This window comes from Lissotriton helveticus, chromosome 11, assembly GCF_964261635.1.
Source record: "Lissotriton helveticus chromosome 11, aLisHel1.1, whole genome shotgun sequence".
NCBI lineage: Eukaryota > Metazoa > Chordata > Amphibia > Caudata > Salamandridae > Lissotriton > Lissotriton helveticus.
In genome coordinates, this window is record NC_136072.1 from 840,432,336 (window position 1) to 840,455,409 (window position 23,074).

Genomic DNA, 23,074 nt, shown 5'->3' on the forward strand with positions numbered 1-23,074 from the left:
TTATGTCGACCCCATCCACTTAAAGGCTATTGCGGGGAGGCATGGACTTGATAATGGGCAACTAATCACCACCCCTTCTCTTCCCCCTCATTTTCTCCCTACATCTCCGATACAGAGCCCTGGATAACAAAAATGCTATGATCCAGGGCCAACGTTTGCTCCATCTCTCACACCTCCAAGTCACCTCCGCATTTTCATTCATGGTTCAAAATACTACTCAGTTTGGGCCCACTGCAGTTGCAGTAGGCACTACATGTTCTGCTAGTTCATCCCCCCTGTCCCAGCTGTTCATCACTCAACGATCTGACCAGGTATGTGCACCCCATTATACTACTACAGAAGGTGCAATACACAGAGGCCCCCGGCAAAACCCCTCCTTCCTGCCTGTAGCCTCCACGGGAAGACTTACCCATCATCCCCATGGCCCAATCTGATAAGACAAGGTTCCTCACCCTGAAAGTCTGAGATGCGCAACAGCGAGGAAGCGCTATTCAGTTTTCACCTACATCAAATGTCAGAGTGCCCAAATGATATTCCTCCAAGAAACATACATCAGCAGTGTTACAGCGCCTGTGCAAGCATTGGAGGGGGCTCTTCATAGCTACACCTATTCAGCCTTTGCCTGCGGAGCCCTAATCTGGATTCACCCACGAGTCCCCTTCCAGACCTTATATATAGTTGTGGACAAGGAGCGGTGATATGCCATTGTAGAATCCTTTTGGGCAGCTTATACACCCCTACTTTAGATCAAGGGACTTATTGGGTGTCACTGTCCAGGGTGCTGGTGCATAGGTTTGGGACACCAAGGATCCTGGGTGGTGAGTACAATTGTACACTTGACCTACAGCTTGACCGATCCCGCCTCCCACTTCCCCGTCCCCTCTCATATGCCCAGACAGAATGCTTCACAAGCTAAATTGCCCAATGGACGCTGGTAGATGCTTGGCGATCTCTGAATCTTCACTCTCGAATCTACTCCTTCTACTCTGCATGCCACAATTTATATGTACGGCTCAACCACATCACTCTCTCCACTGCAGATTCGATCAAGCACGCTGACTACCTAGGTCGCGTTGTCTCCGACCATGATGCACACACTCTAGATTTGGTGTGAAATGCCCAGTTGCCCCTTTTCCCCATTTGGCGACTTTAGCGGGAGACTTTGGAGGAAATTTCGACACGGCATCTAGCAGCGTACTTGAGTGGGACGCTTGTAAGGTGGTCACAAGGGGAGTATGCTTGCAGGAAGTAGCTGGAGTCCAAAGGACATTTGAAAGAGAGCCTGGAAACTCTGAACAACAGATCACCACTCTGAATAAAGCTGCAGTCCTAGACACCTCCAAATGCCTCACGCTAACTGAGGCTAAAACCCAACACGCTGCACTTATGGAGCAGCTGCGCTGCTTAAACCTCAATGCCTATGTGGCCAGAACACATTGTGAGAGAACAAATCTGGTTGCCGTCTTGCGTGGCTAGTCCACCAGGACACTCACTCAGAGTCGATTCTGGAGATCACCTTGCCCCCGTACCATCCTACATCCACAGTGTGACATCCTAAATGAGTTCTTCTCTTTCTACTCTACTATATATGAAGCACCCCCTCGCCCTGACTCTGATGCGGTCGGATCAATCTTGGCTCAACTTCCTCTTCCATGCATCCCAATTGTCATCAAAGATGACCTGGATAAGCATGTTGATGTTCCAGAGATTAAACAAGCCACCCGAACCCTAGCTGGAAATAAAACCCCAGTCCCTGACGGCCTACCACTTGAATACTACAGCACTTTTACCATGCTACTTGCACCCAGAGTACCTGAGATGTATTATGAAGCACTGTGGGTTAGGAAACTGCCCCCATTCTGGCAGGGATCTCTCCTGGTGTCCATACTGAAGTCTGATAGAGATCGGACCATCCTGGCAACCTATAGAACAATAGCCATCCTCGGCATGGACTATAAAATCCTAGGAAAGATCCTAGCTGAGAGATTTTCTCAAGTATTACCGACCCTGGTACATTAAAAACAGAATGGCATTGTTGTAGGGCGCAGCACGTCTCAAAACATATGACACCTGCTCCACATAATGGACTAGGCCTTTAGACCGGACCCACATGTGGCTTGCTTAATACTAGACCTGGAGAAGGCCTTCACCATGCTGGAGTGGGACTATATTTTCCGTATGCTGACCGCCATGGGAATAGGTGATGGCCCTGAGCATACACTAAATTACTCTAAGCTGACCTCACAACCAGGCACTGCCTGGGCAGATGGATCTCACCACTGTCCCCCATGGGGACAGGCACTGGACAGGGATGCCTTTTTTCCCCCTTGCTATTTTCTTTGGCCATGGAGCCTCTAGCCTTCAGGCTTTGCCTGAAAGGTGAGGCATGGGGGACCCCATTAGACAGGGTGACCCATGCGATGTCCCTGTACGCAGATGACTTGCTTCTATACATTCGCGACATCAGCTCAGACCTCACCCCCATACATACCACTCTACAGTTATTTACAAAAGCATATGGCCTACGGGCCAACTCTTGTGTAATCCCACTGAGCTGCAACTTAGCCCCACTCGAGGTGTGACTGGGGGGTACCTTTTTGACCTGGAGAAGTGACACAGTCAGATGTCTCTAGGTACATCTGTATCACTCCGAAACTGACCTCTCTGAGGGCAATATGAGGAGGGACCTTTCAGCTCTAAATTCGCAGAAACAATTTTGGAAGGCTCTGCCCTTAGCCATGACAAGGATGATAGCCCTGTTGAAAATCATTATTCTCCCACTGATTTTTTATTACTTCATCAACATATCTGTTGTTCCTCCTAGGTTCTTCTTTTGTGACCTAGATACAATGCTGAGGTAGCTCATCTGGGGTAACTAGGGCCATCACATTGCGTTGCCAAGTTACAGCTCCCAGTAGGCGGACTCAGTGGCCCATCATTTGAGGCCTACTATTTAGCGGTACAGCTTCAATGGGTTTCGCGATGGTTGGCAGGCCAGTAAATGGGAGAAACAGGCAATGGATCTGGGCCCCTATCCCTGGCTACGTTCCATAGCTTTCTCATACCCACACCACCTCTAAGGCCCCTCAGCTGCTGCAGGAAAAAGTCGCCCACAAGAGCCTAACAAGAGTCTCATGCCTCAAATGTCACGTCCTAGCCTACAATCCTGCTTTCCCCTTACAGGTCCTGCCAAGCTTCCCAGACTCCTACTCAGTAGCTGATTCAAGAAACTAGCATGACTGCTCCTTGTCCACAGCTGGGCAACCTTTTTACGGAGGGAGATCTCCTCTCCTTTGACCAACTCATAGCTGCCCACTCACTTCCCAGGGCCAATACCTGATATACCAGCAGCTAAGCTACACATTCCAAACTCTGGTCCATACCAGATGAGGAACCCCAAACTAACTTGGTGCTACAAACTCTATTGAATGTGGGGATGGGTAAACACATGATAACCTGGCCATACAAAGCCCCGAAGGACCATACGGGGATCCCACTAGAAACACCACGGGGCAAGTGGGAAGACAAATTTGGATGGACACTCCAAAACACTGAGTGGAATAGGGCACTGAAATGCCTTCAACTGGTATCCAGGTATGCACCTTTCAAGAGCATACAGTTCACAATTCTACACAAGGCCTACCTGACACCTAAACAACTCAACCCCTACTTCTCTACTGCTCTCCAGGGCTGCCCCGCTGTCAAACACCTTTTGCAGACCTATGACATATGCTGTGGTTATGCTCGGCCCTTGCCACATACTTACACTCAAACTCCCTGACATTTGAATATGGAAAGCCTGTACCAGGAGCATTCTCAAGCTCAGAAAACACACTATGATTACAGCATGCTTCGCTGGCCTTGCACTCCTCGTAGTCAAGCGAACCCTTACTCCACAATGGAGAGCAGCCCACGCCCCTGCCGTGGCTGCCTAGTGGAGGGTGCTGCGTCAGTAGGAGGGGGGGCGGGGGGGAGTCAAGGGCAAAGTCTAGCACTGTGAAGAAGCCCAGCATCTCCGCAGGCATCCCATTTCCACAGCCTGGGACGCGCTCCTAGCCCAATTCCTGCAGCTTGCCTGGAACAATGACCTGTAAACCCAATCCACTGACCAACCCCCACCCCTCCCCCCCCCCGCCCCCCCACTGGCAATCCGCTCCATGATGGGCACCAGCCCTTCGTCTGCCCCAAAGTATCGCTCCTCACCTCTGCCACCAGACACAGAGGTCCTCTCATTATTCCTCGTATTAACCCTGCGCTACCAACTCCCTTGCAGCTGCCTCAGCATACCAGCTCAGTCCAGAACACCCTCATACACGCTACACCTCGCTGAACGCCGGCTCCAGATCGCTACCCTCCCCAGTTTATGAACAGACACCCCAAGTTTCGCAGGCCGGAGCCTAACTCTTTATCTGACATTAAACAGCCACACTTTCCCCTTATTGCTATCTTATTCTACTATCTATGTTACCGTCCCTATTGACATACATCCTTGTCATCATAATGTGAACTTTAAAAAAAAACTTTTTATCAAACAGCAGTCAGCTTTCATAAACATGATCATACTCCTACAATGGGTTACATACTTTTTCAATGGCATACACATATTACTATTCAAAACCCAGAGGTTACATTAATAGTTCCCTTGGAGTCTAACGGTCAAATCACACCCTCCCCACCTAGCTCCTAGCTTGTCTGTCAATACCTCCCCAAACCGGCTATAATCTTCCCACGGCTGCCAGGTTTTTCCCCATTTCTTGGGCCATATCCGGCTTTCATAGATTGTCTTTTCCGCTGCACAGCACAAATCCATGTCTTTTTTCCACTGGGAGACTTTAGGTGGGTGAATTGCCACCCCCCATGCCCCCACAATGTTTCTCTTAGCAACAACCATTGCAGCCACCTGTAGCCAGATTCTTTGATATTTGGGCAAAGTCAGTTCCCCAGACACACACAATATATGCCATCTAGCATCCAGGGGGACTTCCTGCTTCAATACTTCTGACATAATACGGAGCACCTTCGTCAAGTATTTCTGAATAATCGGGCAGTCCCACAGGATATGAAAAAATGTCCCTTCTGTGAGCACCCCCTCTGACACTCCTCGGTGTATGCACCCTAATTTAAACATAAGTGTACTGGTGTAGTAGGACCTATGCAATATCTGCAGTTGAACTAATCTGAATCATGCCCAGATTGCCACCTCTCTGGGACTCTGCACAGCCTCTATCCAATCATCATCCTCTAATAGTCCCACGTCAGATTCCCACACCTCTCGCACCTTGGTTAGTGAATCTGGTGAGTTGTATACAATTTTTTTATATGTGTAGGACAGTGCCTTCTCTGTAATTGAGTCCAACAATAATCTGTCTTCTAGTAGACTATACTCTGGGATCTGATCCCCATCCTTGAGATGCCTGCTCAGTGCATGTTTCAATTGCAGATATTTATAGTGTTCCGTGGGAGTCAACTGATATTCTGTCTGTAGCTCTAAGAAGGACAACACTGCCTGTCTCCGCCTCACATCCCCTAAGCGGACAATATTAATTAGTTTCCATTTCGAGAGCATAATGTGAACTTTTGATATTAATGCTCCACCCCATGCCACTGTATGTTATACGGGGTTGCAGATGATGTTGATACTGTTAAATGGAAAGCCTTCACCAAAATCAGATTTAAAAAAAAAAAAAAAATGTTTGCCATCTCGCGTCTGGATTACAGCAAAATTCTTTATTTAGGTCTTTCTCAAACAAGATTGAACTGATCACAGATAATTCAAAATTCAGCAGCACATTTGCTGTTAAACATCCAGAGATGTGCTTCTATCAGGGCACGCCTGAGAGAACTGCATTGGTTGCTGACTGAGAAGAAAATCTAATATCAAGCCTTGGGTTATATTTATAAGGCACTGCCAAACTGGGGTCGACGATATCTCCAAACTCTAATTAAGCCTTATTCCTCTGCAAGATATTTGAGATCTTGATTTGTCAAGCAAACACTGGTTCCACATATACATAAAACCAGAATAAGCGGCGGTTCTTTTATATTTCTTACTCCAAAAATCTGGAATTGCTTGCCAGTAAAGTATTAGAAATCTCTTCAGGGAACAACTAAAAACTTATATTTGTTCTAAAGTTAATTTGTTTGACATTTAAGTACTGTGCGCCGTGCTTGCAGATAATATTTATTTATTTTTATTTATTTGTGCGTTTTTATATAGCGCGGACTTTACCCGAAGGTGTCAGAGCGCTTCACAATAGGAACAGAACTGATACATGAGAACATTAAAAGTGAACAAAATACAAAAGCAAACGTTACATTAAATGAAGCAAAAATGACAATCGTGAGCCAACAAAATACAAGAGGTAGCAAACGGTGCATTACAAAAGTGACAATCGTGAACCAACAAAATAAAAGAGGTAGCAAACGGTGCATTACAGGAGGAAAAAGTGACGTGTGCAGGTTACAAAAGCGTACAAAGTAAACATAGAGGTATAATACTGCAATATATGGAGGGCACTCAAGCACAAGAACAAACGTTACGTAGGCAATGGTGGCACTTGTGCAGGTAACGAAAATAAACAAATGTCAGAGGTAGAAAACAGTGTGTTACAAGAGAAAGTGACGGGTGCATGTTACACACGAGTACCAAACACAGGTAGAAAGATAATACTGCACTAAATGGCACTCTCAGACCACAAGAACACACTGGGAAGACACTTCCATAGTCATGTAAAGTAGATTTTTCTATAATGGAAGGGCTTCCTACAGATAATAGAGAGGGCATGGATTACATTTGGAAGTGTCTTTGAAGGAGAACTTTGAGGTTAGTTTTGAAGGCCTGGGAGGAGGTGGTGGTCCGGAGCTGCGGCGGAAGGGAGTTCCAGATTCTCACCGCGTTGCCTGAAAAGGATTGTGCCATCGTTCTTTCCTTCTTGAAAGTGGGAGGTTCAAGCAGAAGATTTTCCGCATTACGTGATGGTCTAGAGCCTCCAGAGAGTTTCAGTTTATTCACCAGGTAGCGAGGAGAGGAGGAGTGCAAAGCTTTGTGGGTGATATAAGCAGTCTTGTAGATAGCTCTAGCCTCGATTGGAAGCCAGCGGAGGGTGGATAACATCGGTGTGATGTGCTCGCTTCTTTTGGCCCCATAAATGAAACGAGCTGCTGAATGGAGAACAGATTTAAGGGGGGACAGGTGGGATTTGGGGAGGCCAGTAAGAAGGGAATTGCAGTAGTCAAGTCTGGAGAGGACCAGCGATTGCACTAGGGTTATAAGGTCCTGCTCCGGGAAGAAGTGACGGATTCCCCAAAGAAGGCGCAGATGGTATCGAGCAGACTTTGCAATGGAATTGATGTGGGGGGTTAGATTGAGTTTTTTGTCGAGAATGACACCCAGGGATTTTGCGCTGTCGGCAATGATGGGTTTAGTGTTAAGTAGATTCAACTGATCCATCCATGATTGCACCGGGGGAGGAGAGATTGAAGAGGAGAAGAGGGGGAATTCGGTTTTGGAGGGATTCAGAATCAGTTGATGAGTAAACATCCAGTTATGAATGGAGTCGAGAGTAGAGCTTAGGATAGAGAGATCGTGAGTGGAGGCAACCTTGAGGTAGATTTGAGTGTCGTCAGCATAGAGATGATAGTGGATCCCGGATTTACTAAGGAGATTTCCTAGTGGTTCTAAATAGAGATTGAACAATGTGGGTGCAAGTATAGAGCCTTGAGGAACACCTTGACCTACCGCCACAGGCGATGAAAGACTGTTCGCTATTTTGATCGTTTGGGATCTATCATAGAGGAAGGAGGCAAACCATTTAAGCACAGTGCCCTCCATGCCCATTCTCTGTTTAAGAATGCTGAGGAGGGTGTTGTGATTGACAGTGTCAAAGGCTGCAGAAAGGTCAAGGAAAATTAGAAGACAGGACCCCCCCCCCCCCCCCCCCCCCGAGTCGAGGATCCTCAGCGCGTCATCAACCACTTGAAGTAGGGCTGTTTCAGTGCTGCAGTTTTGAATGAAGCCAGACTGGAAATTGTCAAGAAGATCATTGTCCTTGATATGACGAGAGAGTTGTTTCGCTACACATCTTTCTGTAATCTTCGCAAGAAAGGGTAAGTTAGTGATGGGGCGGAAGTTGTTGAGGTCAGACGCATCAGCAGTTGGTTTTTTAAGCAGCGGGGTGACCTGCCCAGTTTTGAAGGAGACAGGAAGGGAGCCTTGATAGAGGGAGAGGTTGACCAGAGTGGTCCAGTAGGAGAGGGAAAGGGTGTAAAAGTCAATGGCAATGGCACTGGGGATGGGGTCCTGATGATAGTTGGAGGGCTTTGTTTCGCGGATGCACCTGAGAAGGGCATCTTCAGATATGGGGTCAAAGTTTTGCCAAATGGCTAAGGATTTGGACTCCTCTGGAGGGGTAGGATGAGCGACCTGATCCACAAGTGATTTCACTTTTTCGTCGAAGAATATAGCGAAATACGCTGCTCTCTTTGCAGAATCCTCCAACTTGGAGGATGGGGGAGAGCAGTCAGGAATCTTGATGAGTTCGAATAGTTTTTTGGGTCTATTTTTGGCTGAGTCAAGGAGGGTTTTGAAGTGCGCCACTTTCCCAAGGAAGATGTGTTTGTGGTACTTGGATCTTGAGGAGCGAAGCGTGGACAAGTTATCGGTGGAGGGCACTTGCCTCCATTGTTTCTCTAGGAATTAGCTGCTTCCTTTCTTCATGGAGGGATTTGTTGAACCAGGGTGCTGAGGGGGTGGGCCTTAACCTTTTGCTTTTGAGTGGAGCGACGTTATTGATTTCATCTGCAAGAACTGTGAGGCATTGGGAGGTGAGATCGTCAACATCTAGGTTCGGGTCTAGCCTTGGAAGTGATAACAAAGCTGATTCACAGAGGGGACCGACATCAATATTTTTAACATCACGGAACCAGGAGATAGCCCTCTTGGGTTGGCCAAGTGTTATCGAGTGTGATAGTTGAATAGAGAATGGGATGAGGAGGTGGTCAGACCAGTCTACATGAATAGGGGTAGTGAGCATAACTGCTTTAGAAATAACAAGGTCCAAGATTGAGCCCTTAGAGTGTGTTGATTCTGAGCAGTGTTGGATGAGATCGTTTACAGAGAGGAAGGTGGCCAGGGAGTTTGCGGAAGAGTCTTGCGGAGAGCCCCAGTGGAGATTGAAGTCACCCACGAAGGTCTGATTGTCACTTTGGGGGACTTTAATCTGTGTTCAGAAGGATTGACCAAGACGGCCTATGAAGAACTGGTACAAGCGTGTCTTAACATTGAGCTAGAACAACTAGTACTCTCTAAAACCCACGCAAAGGGCCATATTCTTGATCTACTCTTTGCTGATGCCAGTCGTACTTCAATTCTTGACGTCCTGCCACAGTGTTGGACGGACCATGCCCTTGTCCAGTTCTCCCTCTCGTGCACTAGCACCTTCTGGAAGAAAGGGAGTGCGGCGGGCACTAGAACGGGGAGACAATGGTCCAGACTCCTCAGACAAGCCACTTTGCCTTCTTTGTTGCCGGATGGCTTTGTACTGGGAGTGAACGTGGATGAGAGCTATGAGACTCTCTGTCAGAAAATCTCTACTTCTCTGGATTCTTTGGCCCCGGTGTGGAAATTCAAAGATAGGACTAATCTTGCCATGCCATGGTACTCGGAAGAACTTCGGCAGCTCAAGCTACAATGCAAACAGGCTGAGCGAACCTGGAGGAAACAGTACCTGGAATCACACAGAGTCCTCTTTAGACAAGCACTGGCATTGTATAAGACCCAGATCAAGCTGGCCAAGCTAGATTTCTAGAAGAATCTTTGCTGGCAGCCGTTAACAAATCTCAGGCCTTATTCAAGATCGTAAAGGACTTGGCCCATCCTGGCTGTACCAAAAACGCCATCCCGGCTTCACAAGCTCTCTGCGACTCGTTAGCACAAGCCTTTGAGGATAAGATTACCAACATCTTAAACAACCTCCCCCCCTCAACTGGCAGCACTAAATATGACTCCATCTCGCCAGAAAATGGGAAGGAGTGCATTAAAGCAGGTGAGCTAAGCAACTTCCCTCTACCATCCTTTGAGGACTTTTGCTCTTTGGCTGATGGGGTGTCTTCTGGCTCACCCTCTGACCCTTTACCACCCAGATTCTGGAAACTCTGTCGTGAAGAGCTGTTTCCTCCATTGTTCTCCATCTGTTGCCAGTCTCTCACCTCAGCACGGGTGCCAGACTGCTGGAAACGGGCTGTGGTCTCTCCACTGCTTAAAAAGGAAAATCTGGACCCCACATGCCCAGCTAACTTTAGGCCCATCTCCCTCTTGCCATTCCCTATCAAAATCTTAGAGAAACTGGCCACAAAATATCTTTCCAACTTTCTTGAGATGAATGATTGTTTGGATGTGGCTCAGTTTGGGTTTCGACCGGCACATGAGACAGAGGCAGCTCTGGTGACTGTTCTTGATGACCTTCGGACGCGGGCCGACCAGGGTCAAGCAGCCTTTTTAGTGCTGCTTGACATGTCGGCCGCGTTCGATACGGTCAACCATGCTACTCTGATCAGGAGATTGACGGAGGCGGGGGTGTCGGGCTCAGCCCTTGAATGGCTGGAGTCATATCTCGAGCAAAGGCACCAGGTAGTTGCACTACCACCCTATCAATCGAACATCAAGAGGGTTGGACAGGGAGTACCCCAGGGCTCTGCCATCAGCCCTATCCTTTTCAATCTGTACCTCCGTCCCCTGATCACGCTGATCAAGTCGTTTGGCATAACAGTTACCAACTACGCAGTTGACACCCAACTTGTCTTCTCGTTTGAAGGTAAGGGCGGGGTGTCACAGGAGGTTTTTCATCGATGCATGGGTACCACGGCAGAATGGTTAGGGAATAATTCCCTCCAATTTAACAGCTCGAAAACCGAGGTACTACACTGCTCCACGGATCGGATCCCCAGACCCCTACCACAGGGTTTTTGGCCTCCCGACTTTCAAGGCACTAGTCTGCCTGCTGATTCGGTTCGGAATCTGGGGGTCATGTTCAGTTCCGATCTACAGCTGGACACATCAGTAAATAAAACGGTGGCTACGTGTATGGCTCTACTTGGATCCTTGAGAAAGATCCTACCTTTGCTTCCGGCGCAGGCAAGACCAGAAGTAGTGCGGAGCACAATTTTAAGTCGGCTCGACTATTGCAACGCACTGCTACTGGGGGCTCCAACTACTGTGCTAGGAAAACTCCAACGGATACAGAATTTTGCCGCCAAACTGGCACTTTCGCGACGTCGCTCGGACTCTTCTGCTAAGGCACTCAGGGACCTCCACTGGCTCCCAATTTTTCAACGGGTGAACTTCAAGGCTCTATGTCTTGTTTTCAGAGCTTTACACAGTCAAGGTCCGGCCCCTTTGCAGGATCTTTTTTCATGGTATATTCCCTCAAGATCACTCCGGTCAGCCTCGGCTCACTTGGTCGTGGTACCCAAGTTTCGGAGGACCCGGATGGGCGGACGATCCTTTAGGATTGCCGCAGCACGGCTGTGGAATTCTCTACCGCTAGGTCTTAGGGGCCTGGAAGTTTTCTCCACCTTTAAAAAAGAGTTAAAGACCCACCTGTTCCCCAGAACAATGTAAATAGATCGGAAGATGGTAAAATCTCGCTCTGTGTCATAACAGTCTAAGCGCCAGGATGCCCGGCGGGTGACAGTGATAGCGCTTTATAAGAACGTCTCTACATACATACATACTTTGCGAGTATTGGTCACTGATGAAGTCAGTGAGTTCCTCCAAAAACGAAGGGCTACTACGAGGCGGGCAGTAAATGACATGGAATCTAAGGGGTGAACGGTGGTGCACTTGTAACTCAAGATAAAGGCATTCAAAGGTGTGGAAGGAGCTGATAGGAGAGGCCTTAAGTTGGAGGGAGTTTCTAAAGATGACTGCAACACCTCCCCCGTGCTGTCAGTTATGTCATTCCTAAGTATAGAATAGCCTGTAGGTAATAGGAGATCAAACATAGAATGCAAGGTGTCTTTGAACCAGTTCTCTGTGAAGAAGAGCATGTCAATATTGTGGTGGGTGATGGTATCTGAGATTTCAAGTTTGTGTTTTACTGCAGATCTGCAGTTGTGGAGCAGACAGTGCAGCTCTGTCAGGACTGTTTTGGTGACGGGGGCACTTGGACTCTGAAGGGTGATCGGGATGTTGTGCTTATGTGGGGGTGCTCGGGAGGGTTTAGGTGGATGCTTGGTTCTGACTGAGGAGATGGTTGGAATAATGTAGATAGTAGGGTTGCTAGGGTATGCAGGTTGAGGAAGGGCGGCGTTCAAAGGCTTGTGCGAGTTAACAAAGCTTGCAGACGACTGATTGAGCTTCGCTAAATTGAGGTGAGGGGGCGAGGTACATCTCGTGGGAAGTTGGGAAGGAGAGGGGGTGCAAGGAAAGGTGGAAATCTTAGAGCTTAGAAGTGAAATTGCAGCTGTAAGCTGGGAGATGGAGGTGATAAGGGAACCTAGCTTATTTTCCAGCGAGAGTAATGCAGAGCACGGAAGGTTGGGTGGATCGATGGAAACAGGGGGGGTGGAATTGGTGGTGGAAGGCAGGGAGAGGTGGGGGGACAGGAGGTGAGTTGGGGTGTAGGGTTCAAAAGTGGGGAAAGGTGGAGGTTGAGAGCGGGAGTTAATGAATCGGAGGATAAGGGAGAGTTGCCTTTGTTGGTGTTGCAAGAAGGAGAGGAATTAGGGATAACTTTAGGGGGAGAACAGTGCGGAACACAGCGGTAGGGAAGAAGGAGAGGGGAGCACTGTGTGGAGTCATGGGAATGAAGGAGGTTTGGGAGGAAAAGAGGTGAGGTGGTTGTAGAGGGCATGTCAGGTAGGAGAGGAGGCTGTGAGGGAACGGGCATCTGGCAGAGTGGGGGGGTTGAGAGAAAGGTAAGTTGGGGAAAGGAAGTGGTACTGTTGGACCCGAGGGAGGGAAATGGACAGGGTTAACAGGGGGGGAAAGGGAGTAGCATAGCATTGCTGGAGGAGTGGGAGGGAGGAGAGAGATGCAGTGGGATTGTGGAGAAATCCGGGTGAATAACGAGGGGAGGGGGAGGTGGACAGGAGGTATGGAAGAAGGGATAAGGGGAGCTTAGGGAAAGTTCACTGGGGGATACGGTTGGAGGAGAGGCGGACTAAAAAGGGGGGTGACTGGAAGGAAAATGGGGGAGGAGAAGAGATTGGAGTACCGGGATGATGCAGATTGGACGAGGAGCGCATTAGCTAGTGGTGAGGCTGAAGTGAAGTGGGAGGGGGCATAATGTGAGGGGGGAGGAATAGGAGAGGAGGTCACAGGGGAGGAGGCGGGAAGAGGGCCGACCTGTGATTCTTGAGAGTGTAGCCAATTGGAGTGTAGGGGGGTCAGGGGAGGAGAGAGGGAGTAATGGGTGGAGCTAGAAGGAGAGTCGGGGGAAAACCCGGTCGCAGAGGAGGGGAGTAGGGAGGGGAAGAGGTGGTCAAAGAGAAAGAGACAGGTGTCATTGCCTTGGATCATGACAGTACCGTTGTTATAGAGTGAGATAGTGAGGTAACCGTTGAAACGCGCAGAGGGGGAGATTTTTAGCTGTTTCCCATGAGGGATAGAGGAGGAGGAAGTGACGTTAAGGGAATTGTATAAGCTGGTGGACCAAGAGGGGGTGTCGTGAGTGAAGAAAATGAAATCATTTTTGAGCCTCCCAAAACGACTTTTGTGAAATTGATCAACAAAAAGGGAATCCGGGAACCGTTCAATAGTGTTATGCTTCAATTGTTTTGTTGCAGCTTTAGTCAGGCTGGGAGGATAAATGATTTTGTAGCAATTAGTTCCCACCTTAACTCGAGTGGTGGCCATGATGGGAAAATGTGGCGGAGGAGGGTGGGGGGGATAAGGGGAAGGTGTTACTGGGAAAGCGGTGGAGAAGAGAAATAAAAGGGCATATAGGGGGCACATAATCTAGACATTAACATGAGGATATCAGAGCTAATGTGCCGTCCGGGACTAGCAAAGCCTAAGTATGCACAACAGGCTCATCATCTTAAGACCACCTGTAGAGGTGCTCAGAACAGGGTGCGGAAAACATACTACATGAAAAGCAATTTCTAGCACTAACATATATGTACAGGCCTGGCGCCCTACAAACCTTGCAGACTCCCTGGCCGACTGGCCATCTCAAAAGGGGACTCAATAATACAGAATCTTAGCACTGGGACACTTCAGTACAAGCAGCCACGCGCTTTACAAACTAGCTTAATTCATTCATACTTAACAAAGGGTTGCGTCGTTTTTATCATGTCTTTTGTTTTGTATAGGTAGAAGCAAAAGACTCTCCTAATAGCTAGCGAATGAAGGGCATGTTCCGCAGAAAGCATGAAAAGTAAAGAAAGTAGGAAAAGTGATAGTTTGGTTAATATAAAAAGTCAGAAATTACTTTTGGGAGTAAAGAAAGATGTGGTCTTATTACCACCCTAATGGAGTGGAAAATGGTGTAGGCCTGTACCACAAATAATGCCTGAAATTTACTAACTCTCTGAGTGGATGTAATGGCAACTAGGAAAGCTGTCTTCCATGAGAGCATTCTATATTAGCTCAAAATGAGAGCTCATTAACTTTGACAGAACAATGTTTATCTTCCATGGTGGAGAGGGGTATCTAATTGGAGGAAACAGTTTCTTAAGACCTTCAAAAGAGCCTTGATGACAGTCAGTTTAAAGAATGATAGTTCATCCAGAAATTTTCTGCAGGCTGTTATAGCGGCCAGATTACCTTTTATTGATGTGCAGATTGTCTTGGGTTAAATGAAGCAGGACGGGTAAAATAACATTCTCCCACCATGTGGTTGGACTGTGCCCATTATCCTACTACCAAATGCAGAATCTTTTCCATTTCAGGAAGTAACAGTCTAGTGGAGGGACGTTTCGCTTCTTCAATATTTCCATACAGGCCAGTGGAAGATTCAAATAGCTATACTGTCTGAATTCAGGAGCCATATAACCGAAATCACTGATGTTAAAATTGGGTGTTGAATTTGACCCTGAAGTCTGGTCAGTAAATCTGGCTTGCACAGATGTCTCCTGTGTGGTTCCATGAATTTTTGTAGAAGGTACTGCTACCTACGACTGCTGCCTCAGCCAATCTGACCCTATTAATATTTTTTGGGCAGATGTTATGTTATGTTATTGTCATTTTTATTGCGCACAGATGCTCCAGCGAAGGAGCGTCCTGGCGCAGGGAAAGGTGGACACAACACAACACTAAAACAGGAAAAAGAAAAAAGCAAGAATTTAAAACAAAAAGGTTTTCAGGGCCCCACGAAATGCTAATAAATCATCTAACAGGCGGATTTCTAAAGGAAGAGCGTTCCAAAGAATCGCAGCTCTCACGCGAAAGGAACGTCCGCCCATCCGGCTGAGTCTGAAGCGTGGGACAACCACCAGGGATTGACCAAGAGATCTAAGAGGGCGAGTCGGGACATAAGGAGATACAAGATTGTTAAGTATCTCTGGTGCCGACCTTTGTAAAATTTTAAAGGCCAGACTAAGAGCTTTAAAATGAATTCTACTTTTAATCGGTAGCCAATGCAAGGACCGTAGAGTATTAGAGGTAGGACAGGTCCGAGGCAAACCGACCACCGCCCTCGCCGCTGCATTCTGTACCCGTTGTAGACGGAGGATCTCCGCTTGGTTTGCTCCAAGAAGGAGCGAACTAGCGTAGTCCAACCGAGAAATAATCATCGCTTGGATGACCAGCTGTCTTGTCGGGGCGTCAAAAAATTTGAGCACCGGTCTTAACCCGCGTAGGACCCCAAAACAGCTTGCCGCCATTCTCATAGTGTGGGTCGTAAAACAGAGAGTATGATCGAGCCACACTCCCAGGTTTCTGAGTTCCAGCACTGGTAAAGGGGCCGGCCCCAGCTCAGGCGGCCACCAACTGTCCCCCCAACGGTCCGCATCTCTTCCAACGATCATTACCTCAGTTTTTTTCGCGTTCAGCTGGAGACAGTTGTTATTCATCCAGCTGGCCACCTCTCTCAGCCCATTTCGGAACCTGGGGGCATCCTGCTCGGCATCCCCGCTGATCGTAACCGCTAGCTGCGTGTCGTCGGCATAAGAGACCATGGTTAGGCCCCACTGCCTGGCGACTTCAGCCAGCGGTTGCACGTACAGGTTGAAAAGCGTGGGACTCAGCGAGGAGCCCTGGGGAACCCCCAGGTCCAAAGGGTGGTACTTGGACTGAAAAGGAGGGGTGGCAACGCAGAAGGAGCGATCGCTGAGGAAGGAGCGGAACCACTGCAGAGCAGAGCCACAGACGCCAATGTCCTCCAGGCGGTGTAGAAGGATGCGATGGGACACGGTGTCAAAGGCAGCGCTAAGGTCTAATAAAATGAGCGCTGCCGTTTGACCTGCATCCAACACAATCCGCAGATGTTCTACCATTGCCAGAAGGGCCGTCTCCGTGCTGTGACCAGCACGGAACCCATTCTGCATGGGATCGAGGACATTGGCCCGGGTCATATGCTCAGCGAGGGCCAGATTGACGTGGGCCTCCATAACTTTGGCCGGCCAGGGAAGCAAAGAAATAGGGCGGTAGTTTTCTGGTTTTAAAGGATCCAGGGATGGTTTTTTCAGGATCGGGGAAACCACCGCTTGCTTCCACTTGGCGGGAACGATGCCTGAGGTCAGGGAGAGATTGATCAGTGAGCACACTGTCGTGCGCCCCTGAAAGGAAGGGTCCCTGAAAAGGGCAGATCTTAAAGGGTCCGCAGGCGAACCAGATTTGACTCGCTGTGCCCACTTGGCAAACTCATCCCCAGATAGAGCGGGGAGAGAGTGCAGCGACGGACAGCTACTGGAGCCTTTCGAGGGGATCGAGGACAGCGTCGTACTAGGGAACGACTGGTAAATGTTCTTAACTTTGTCCAGGAAAAAAGCGGCTAAAGTTTCACAGTGGGAAATGGACCTGTCCATTTGCGGGGCAGCTCTCTTAGCCATCAAATCTTTAATAGTTTTAAAGATGGTCTTAGATGGATTGAGGCTGCTACGGAATTCTGTCGCGTAGAACGCCGCCCGGGTTCTGCATATGGCTCGATGGTAGAGCTTGACAGAAGCCAAATACGCAGTTTTTTTAACGGCATCATACGTCTTACGCCACTCCCTTTCTGCCCGTCTACAGGAGCCCTTCAAAACGCGAAGAGCACTGTCATACCAAGGGCTCGCCTGCCGGGAACTGGATTTACTAGAGATGATAGGTACCAGAGCGTCAAGCGCCTTGGTAATCCAGTTACAGAACAGATCATAGCCCGAGGTAGCATTAAGCAGAGGGCCTAATGGCTCTTCAGCCATGATGTAATGAAGGTCCTCTAGCCTAAGCTTGTTCCAGTGGCCGCGAGGAATCCACTTGGAAGGTGGAGTAATAGGGGTTATAAGAAGGGGTAGCCAGACGGACACCAGGAAGTGGTCAGTCCATGCCACAGGAGAAACAGCCGAAACTTGGGCATCCGTTAAGTTGGTAAAAAACGGATCCAAAATGTGACCAGCCAGATGTGTGGGTTGGGAGACAAGTTGGATCAACTGCAGAGCCTCCAAATCCGCCAAAAAACCACTGTTAGCCACAGTCTCTTGCCTGTCAAAGTGGAGGTTCAGGTCACCTAGGATAGAAAAATTGGCGCAACCACTCGCCAGCGTGCTCACCGCCTCCGGGAAAGCGCCCCTAAAAGCAACATCACTGCCTGGCGGGCGATAGACGACCATCCCTGATAACGAGAACTGGGGGCTGATGATGATCTTAAAGAGGGCGCTTTCGCACCCAGCAATCTGCAGACCCGTCCAGGTGCATGCAAAAGTAGATTTAATAACTAAGGCGATGCCTCCACCTCTAGACCGGCGATTACATGTAAAGAGAGAATAACCGGGAGGACAGGCTAGATTGATTATGGCGGTATCAGTGTCCTGAAGCCAGGTTTCAGTGATGACAAACAGATCTGGCAGCTCATCCGTAATGAGGTCTGCAATGGACAGATGGTGTTTTACCAGAGATCTGGTGTTGAGATTAAGGATCCGAAGACCATGGACCAGACCCCTAGTCACCGGGGGCACGCAAATGCGTGCTCGTGGAACAGGGGGGGTGACATAATCTCGAATACCTACTGGCAGGTCCAGCGACCACCTCTTACAGGCACACTGAAAGGGGCCACACAGTGGGTGGTGCGGTGCAAAAGTGCACCGAGGGAGAGACTTCCCAATTGCCCAGAGCGAGACACTGGAGTATACGATCATCCTGCCACCCAAAGAGTATTACCGGGAGAAACCCGCGACGTCCCGCGCGTCCTTAGCGCGGACGGGCGCAGATGGGCAGACTCTGGCTTGACTCAGGCGCGAGTCAGGCGCTGCCGCTGCGCGTCACCGCTGCACGAGCGGTGTGAGCTTTAAGTACCAGCTCACCTGGACTCCTGAGAAGCGCTAGAGCGCTCAGGCAAATGGCGCGTTCAACACTAACCACCCCCATGATGGCGGCCAAGCGCCACGAGCAGGCAGCACAGAGGACAACAAACTCCGCGCTAAACGCGGTGAGGGCACAGATTATAGTGCAAGAGTGTGGGCAGAACAGTTATGTTTAAAATCAGGGAAAAACAAAATTAAAATAACCAAAATAGAAGAAGCGGTAAATTTTAAAATAGTAGTAAGCGCTGCACGCTTAAATTCACTGCAGCATAGCGCGCATAGTAGCACCTTTCCCAAGGCCGAGCAACTAAAGTGCTCGCCTTAAGTACCAGCTCACCTGGACTCCTGAGAAGCATTAGAGCGCTCAGGCAAATGGCGCGTTCAACACTAACCACCCCCAAGATGGCGGCCAAGCGCCACGAGCAGGCAGCACAGAGGACAACAAACTGCCGCAACTTCAGTATTACTGAATGGATTAGCGGTAACAGCAGAAAGGCATTAGGAAGTGATGGAATTCCCTTGAGACCTCTGATCTGGTAACTTGAATGCAAGGTTTCTGCATTTTTTGCCACTTTGAAGACGTCTACGGAAGGTGTTTCCCACTTTTTAGAAATGTTGTTTAAGTCTTCATGGACTAGGACTCATTTGTGGGACACTTCGTAATAGTGACGGATAAAGTCTGCTTCTGGATTCATCGTCCCTGGAATATGCATCACTGTCAGTGCTCTGATTGTATGTGTTTCCATGGAAAGCAGGCTCGACCTGGGGCCTCCTTGTCTGTTAAGATAATGCATGGTAATGGTAATGTCCGTTTGAATGTGAATTGTTGATCTCTTTTTCATTGATGGTAGCAAAGCCTTGCTGGGCACTTGAACCGCTCTCTGTTCCGGATAGTTTATGTGGTCTCCACACACAGAGATAGGACATGCGTAGGTGGAGAACTCTAGCCAGAGATTTGTGGATAGCAAAACTGCTTTTGTGAATCACCCCAAATTCTATAGAAGTCTGCCTGGATTCCTGAAACTGCCTGAAGTGTTAACTTATAATTTAAAGAGCCCTTTAAGGAATAAAGGTGATGTTCATCAGCCCCAGTGGCTAAGGAGGTCTCTGGTTGCACACAGGATAGCTAAACATGTTTCTTACATGATCAAGTCTTTATGCATGTTCGTTTGTCATAAGTAAAGCTCTCAAATTCACGACTCCCTCAGGGAGATGCTGAACTGGAGGAAGCTCCATGAAAATCTACTCTGACCAGAATGAGGCTATGAGGATCAACTCCAGCTGTTTGGAATTTTTGACTATATGGAGAGTCTTGTGAGTGAGAAAAGCTGCTGAAAAGCATTGAGGAATTTCCCTGAGCAGATGCCTGGAACAGAGCAGGAGAATGCTTTCCTGCTCCATCATGAGTGGCTGAGACAATTATCGATTGTGCTTTGCTGCAACTACGGCTAGCTAAGGAAATCTTCATTTTCAAGAGGCAGACTAAGGACCATCTGATCCATCAGCCATTGATATAGAATGTTGAACACCTTTCTCACGGCGTCTACCTGAATACTCTATTTCCCTTCCACATAAAAGGATAAGGAAATATGTTGTTTCAAACCATCCAGAGGGACTGCTGAACAGCTAACAAGGACAGGGAGACGCTGGATATCAAGGATCATCCTGAATCACCAACATTTGCAACTGAAAATCGCATCAGGTTGCGATCAATCAAAATATTCATTTTTCAGTGATGATAACTTTCGGCATTAATATTGCGGGTCATTTAGGGTTTGATGGAGTGGGGCTCTCACTCGCCTCAAACATGACGTTACACCATACCATTTAGACGTCGGTGAACTATCAGGTTTCATATAGCAGAGCCTCAACTGGCTCTACTGCTGGAAACCCTTGACGCAGTGGCTCGTCAACCACAGGGTAGCTAGATCGCAGGGGTGAACGATATACCTTTTGCACCCACCATAGATGTTTCCTTTCTGAGAACACCATGCGAACTAAGTGGGAAAAAAGAAATGTCCCTGATGCAAATGGATAAAATTCCTGCCTCTCAGGGATATGTATTTTTTATGAATTTCAGCAAATCCTACATTGGGGGTTTACGTCTGAAAAACGTAACTGAATACAGAGTGGGCTGCAACAACATGGTGGCCTGATCTGCTTTCAGCTTTGCCGAAAGTGTATCAACTATACCAGTGGATACACTTTCAGCAAACAGATTTTAGAATAGAATTGTAAGATTAAGGTGAATATAAACCTAAACTCAATTTAGGTATTAGAAATTGGTCTGGGTAATCTCCTATTGTGCTGCAGAGTACAGACATACTTACAAAAGGGGAAAAGGAAGGATGAGAAAAGAAGGGAATGAAAAGAGTTACCTGCATTTTGCAATGATTCGACGATTTGTAAATGTTGAAATGTTCACAGACCTGCCAAATGTTTGCATGGAGTTGTGTCTATGTAGTCATCCTTTAATGTTGATTGTAGATTCAAGTGTGTTAGGAAAGGCTCTTTGGATCTGGCTTCCAGATTCAAGCCTAGAATGAAAGAAGCAAATAAGGATATGGTTACATTTCAATGAAAACTATACATGTTATTATGTCAAATTAAAATAGATAGGGCACAAAACAGAACATTTAATTAAAGTGAGGAACACATGTTTTTTAATAAATATTCACAGAGGATATTTCCAAAATGACAACACATTCCTTTATGGATCACCAAGTTTCATTTCATTTCGTTTTTGCTTTTCTACTCCTTGCTTCAGTCTTTTGAGGGAATGTGTGGGCAGGAAGAACTCTGGAGCACAATCAGGTAATTCTGCCACTATTCTCAAGAAAGGTGAACACCTGCTACTTTTATTTAGCATTACAACATTACAACATAACTGTGATTTACTTATAGAGATATAAAAACAAGCATTTGCAATACAATAGGTCTCGCATTAGGAAAGTTTGAGCTATTGGTATTGTAAATGACACATTTTTATTTATGTGTTGGTTTTGAAAATAGCGAAATTAATAGCTTTGTCATTTACAATGCCAATAGTTTTAACTTTCGCAAATGTGACACCTATAGCATTTCTAATGCAATATTTGTAGTATTTAAGTGACTTAGATGTATTGATATTACAAATAACAATGGCTTTTAATTTTTTTAAATAATTAATACTTAAACAAAAGTTATTGTAATTTATAATGGCAATAGCTTAAACTTTTGTAAATAACTTATGTGAAGATTATGTTCAGTGAATTTTATTGTGACGAAAATCCAAGAACAAAAGTTAAATATGAACATCTTTTTGCAACATTTGTAATGAAGCTTGAAACATTGAGAGAACATATTTGAACCAGTTGTTGTTGAATGGTTGCACAGATTGATGCTGTAGTGGCGCCGAGTGATGTTTTGGTTGCGACGATTGATGCTGTGGCGTTCAGTGATGCTGTGGTAGCGCATAGTGCTGTTGTAGTGCCCATGAGTGATGCTGTGGTGGTGCTGAGTGATGCTGTGGTGATGCGATAGATAGATAGAGTGTAATTATGTGGCGTATAACTATGTGGCACTGAGTGGTATTTGGAGTGTATGTTGCATTGAGTGCAGTGTAATTATGTGGCTTGTAATTATGTGGCACTGAGTGGTATTTGGAGTGTATGTTGCGTTGAGCGCAGTGTAAATATGTAGCATATACTTATGTGGCACTGAGTGGTATTGTGTATGTTGTATTCAGTAAAGTGTAATTGTGTGGGGTGTAATTATGTGGCACTGAGTAGTATTGTTTGGAGTGTATGTTGCATTGAGTGCATTGTAATTATGTAGCATATAATTATGTGGCACTGAGTGGAATTGTGTGGAGTGTGTGTTGCATTCAGTGGAATGTAATTATGTGGTGTGTAATTATGTGGCACTGAGTGGTATTTGGAGTGTATGTTGCATTGAGTGCAGTGTATTTATGTGTCGTGTAATTATGTGACACTGAGTGGTATTTGGAGTGTATGTTGCGTTAAGCGCAGTGTAATTATGTTGCGTGTAATTATGTGGCACTGACTGGTATTTGGAGTGTATGTTGCATTGAGTGCAGTCCTATTATGTGGCGTGTAATTATGTGGCACTGAGTGGTTTTTGGTGTGTATGTTGCGTTGAGCGCAGTGTAAATATGTAGCATATAATTATGTGGTACTGAGTGGTATTTGGAGTGTATGTTGCATTGAGCGCAGTGCATTATATTATGTGGCACTGAGTGGTATTATGAGGAATGTTTGTTGTATTCAGTAGAGTGTAATTGTGTGGCGTGTAATTATTTGGCACTGAGTGGTATTGTTTGGAGTGTATGTTGCATTGTAATTATGTAGCATATAATTATGTGGCACTGAGTGGTATTGTGTGGAGTGTGTTGCATTCAGAAGAGTGTAATTATGTGGCATGTAATTATGTGGCACTGAGTGGTATTTGAAGTGTATGTTACATTTAGTGCAGTGTAATTATGTGGCGTGTATCTATGTGGCACTGAGTTGTGTCTGTGGGGTTGTGTGTGTGTGGGGTTGTGTATGTGGGGTTGTATGTGTGTGGGGTTGTGTATGTGGGGTTGTGTGTGTGTGGGATTGTGTGTGGGGTTGTGTGTGTGGTGGGTTTATGT

General features: G+C 47.1%; 1 protein-coding gene across 1 annotated transcript in view; it reads right to left on the reverse strand.

Moving 5' to 3' along the window:
* The window catches only part of LOC144792163 (uncharacterized), a 581,805-nt gene that overhangs the window by 460,821 nt on the left and 97,910 nt on the right, over positions 1-23,074 (reverse strand). Inside the window, exon 6 of the mRNA XM_078667056.1 lies at positions 20,871-20,978. Coding sequence (XP_078523182.1) covers positions 20,871-20,978 — 108 coding nt within the window. The remainder of the gene's footprint in view (positions 1-20,870; positions 20,979-23,074) is intronic.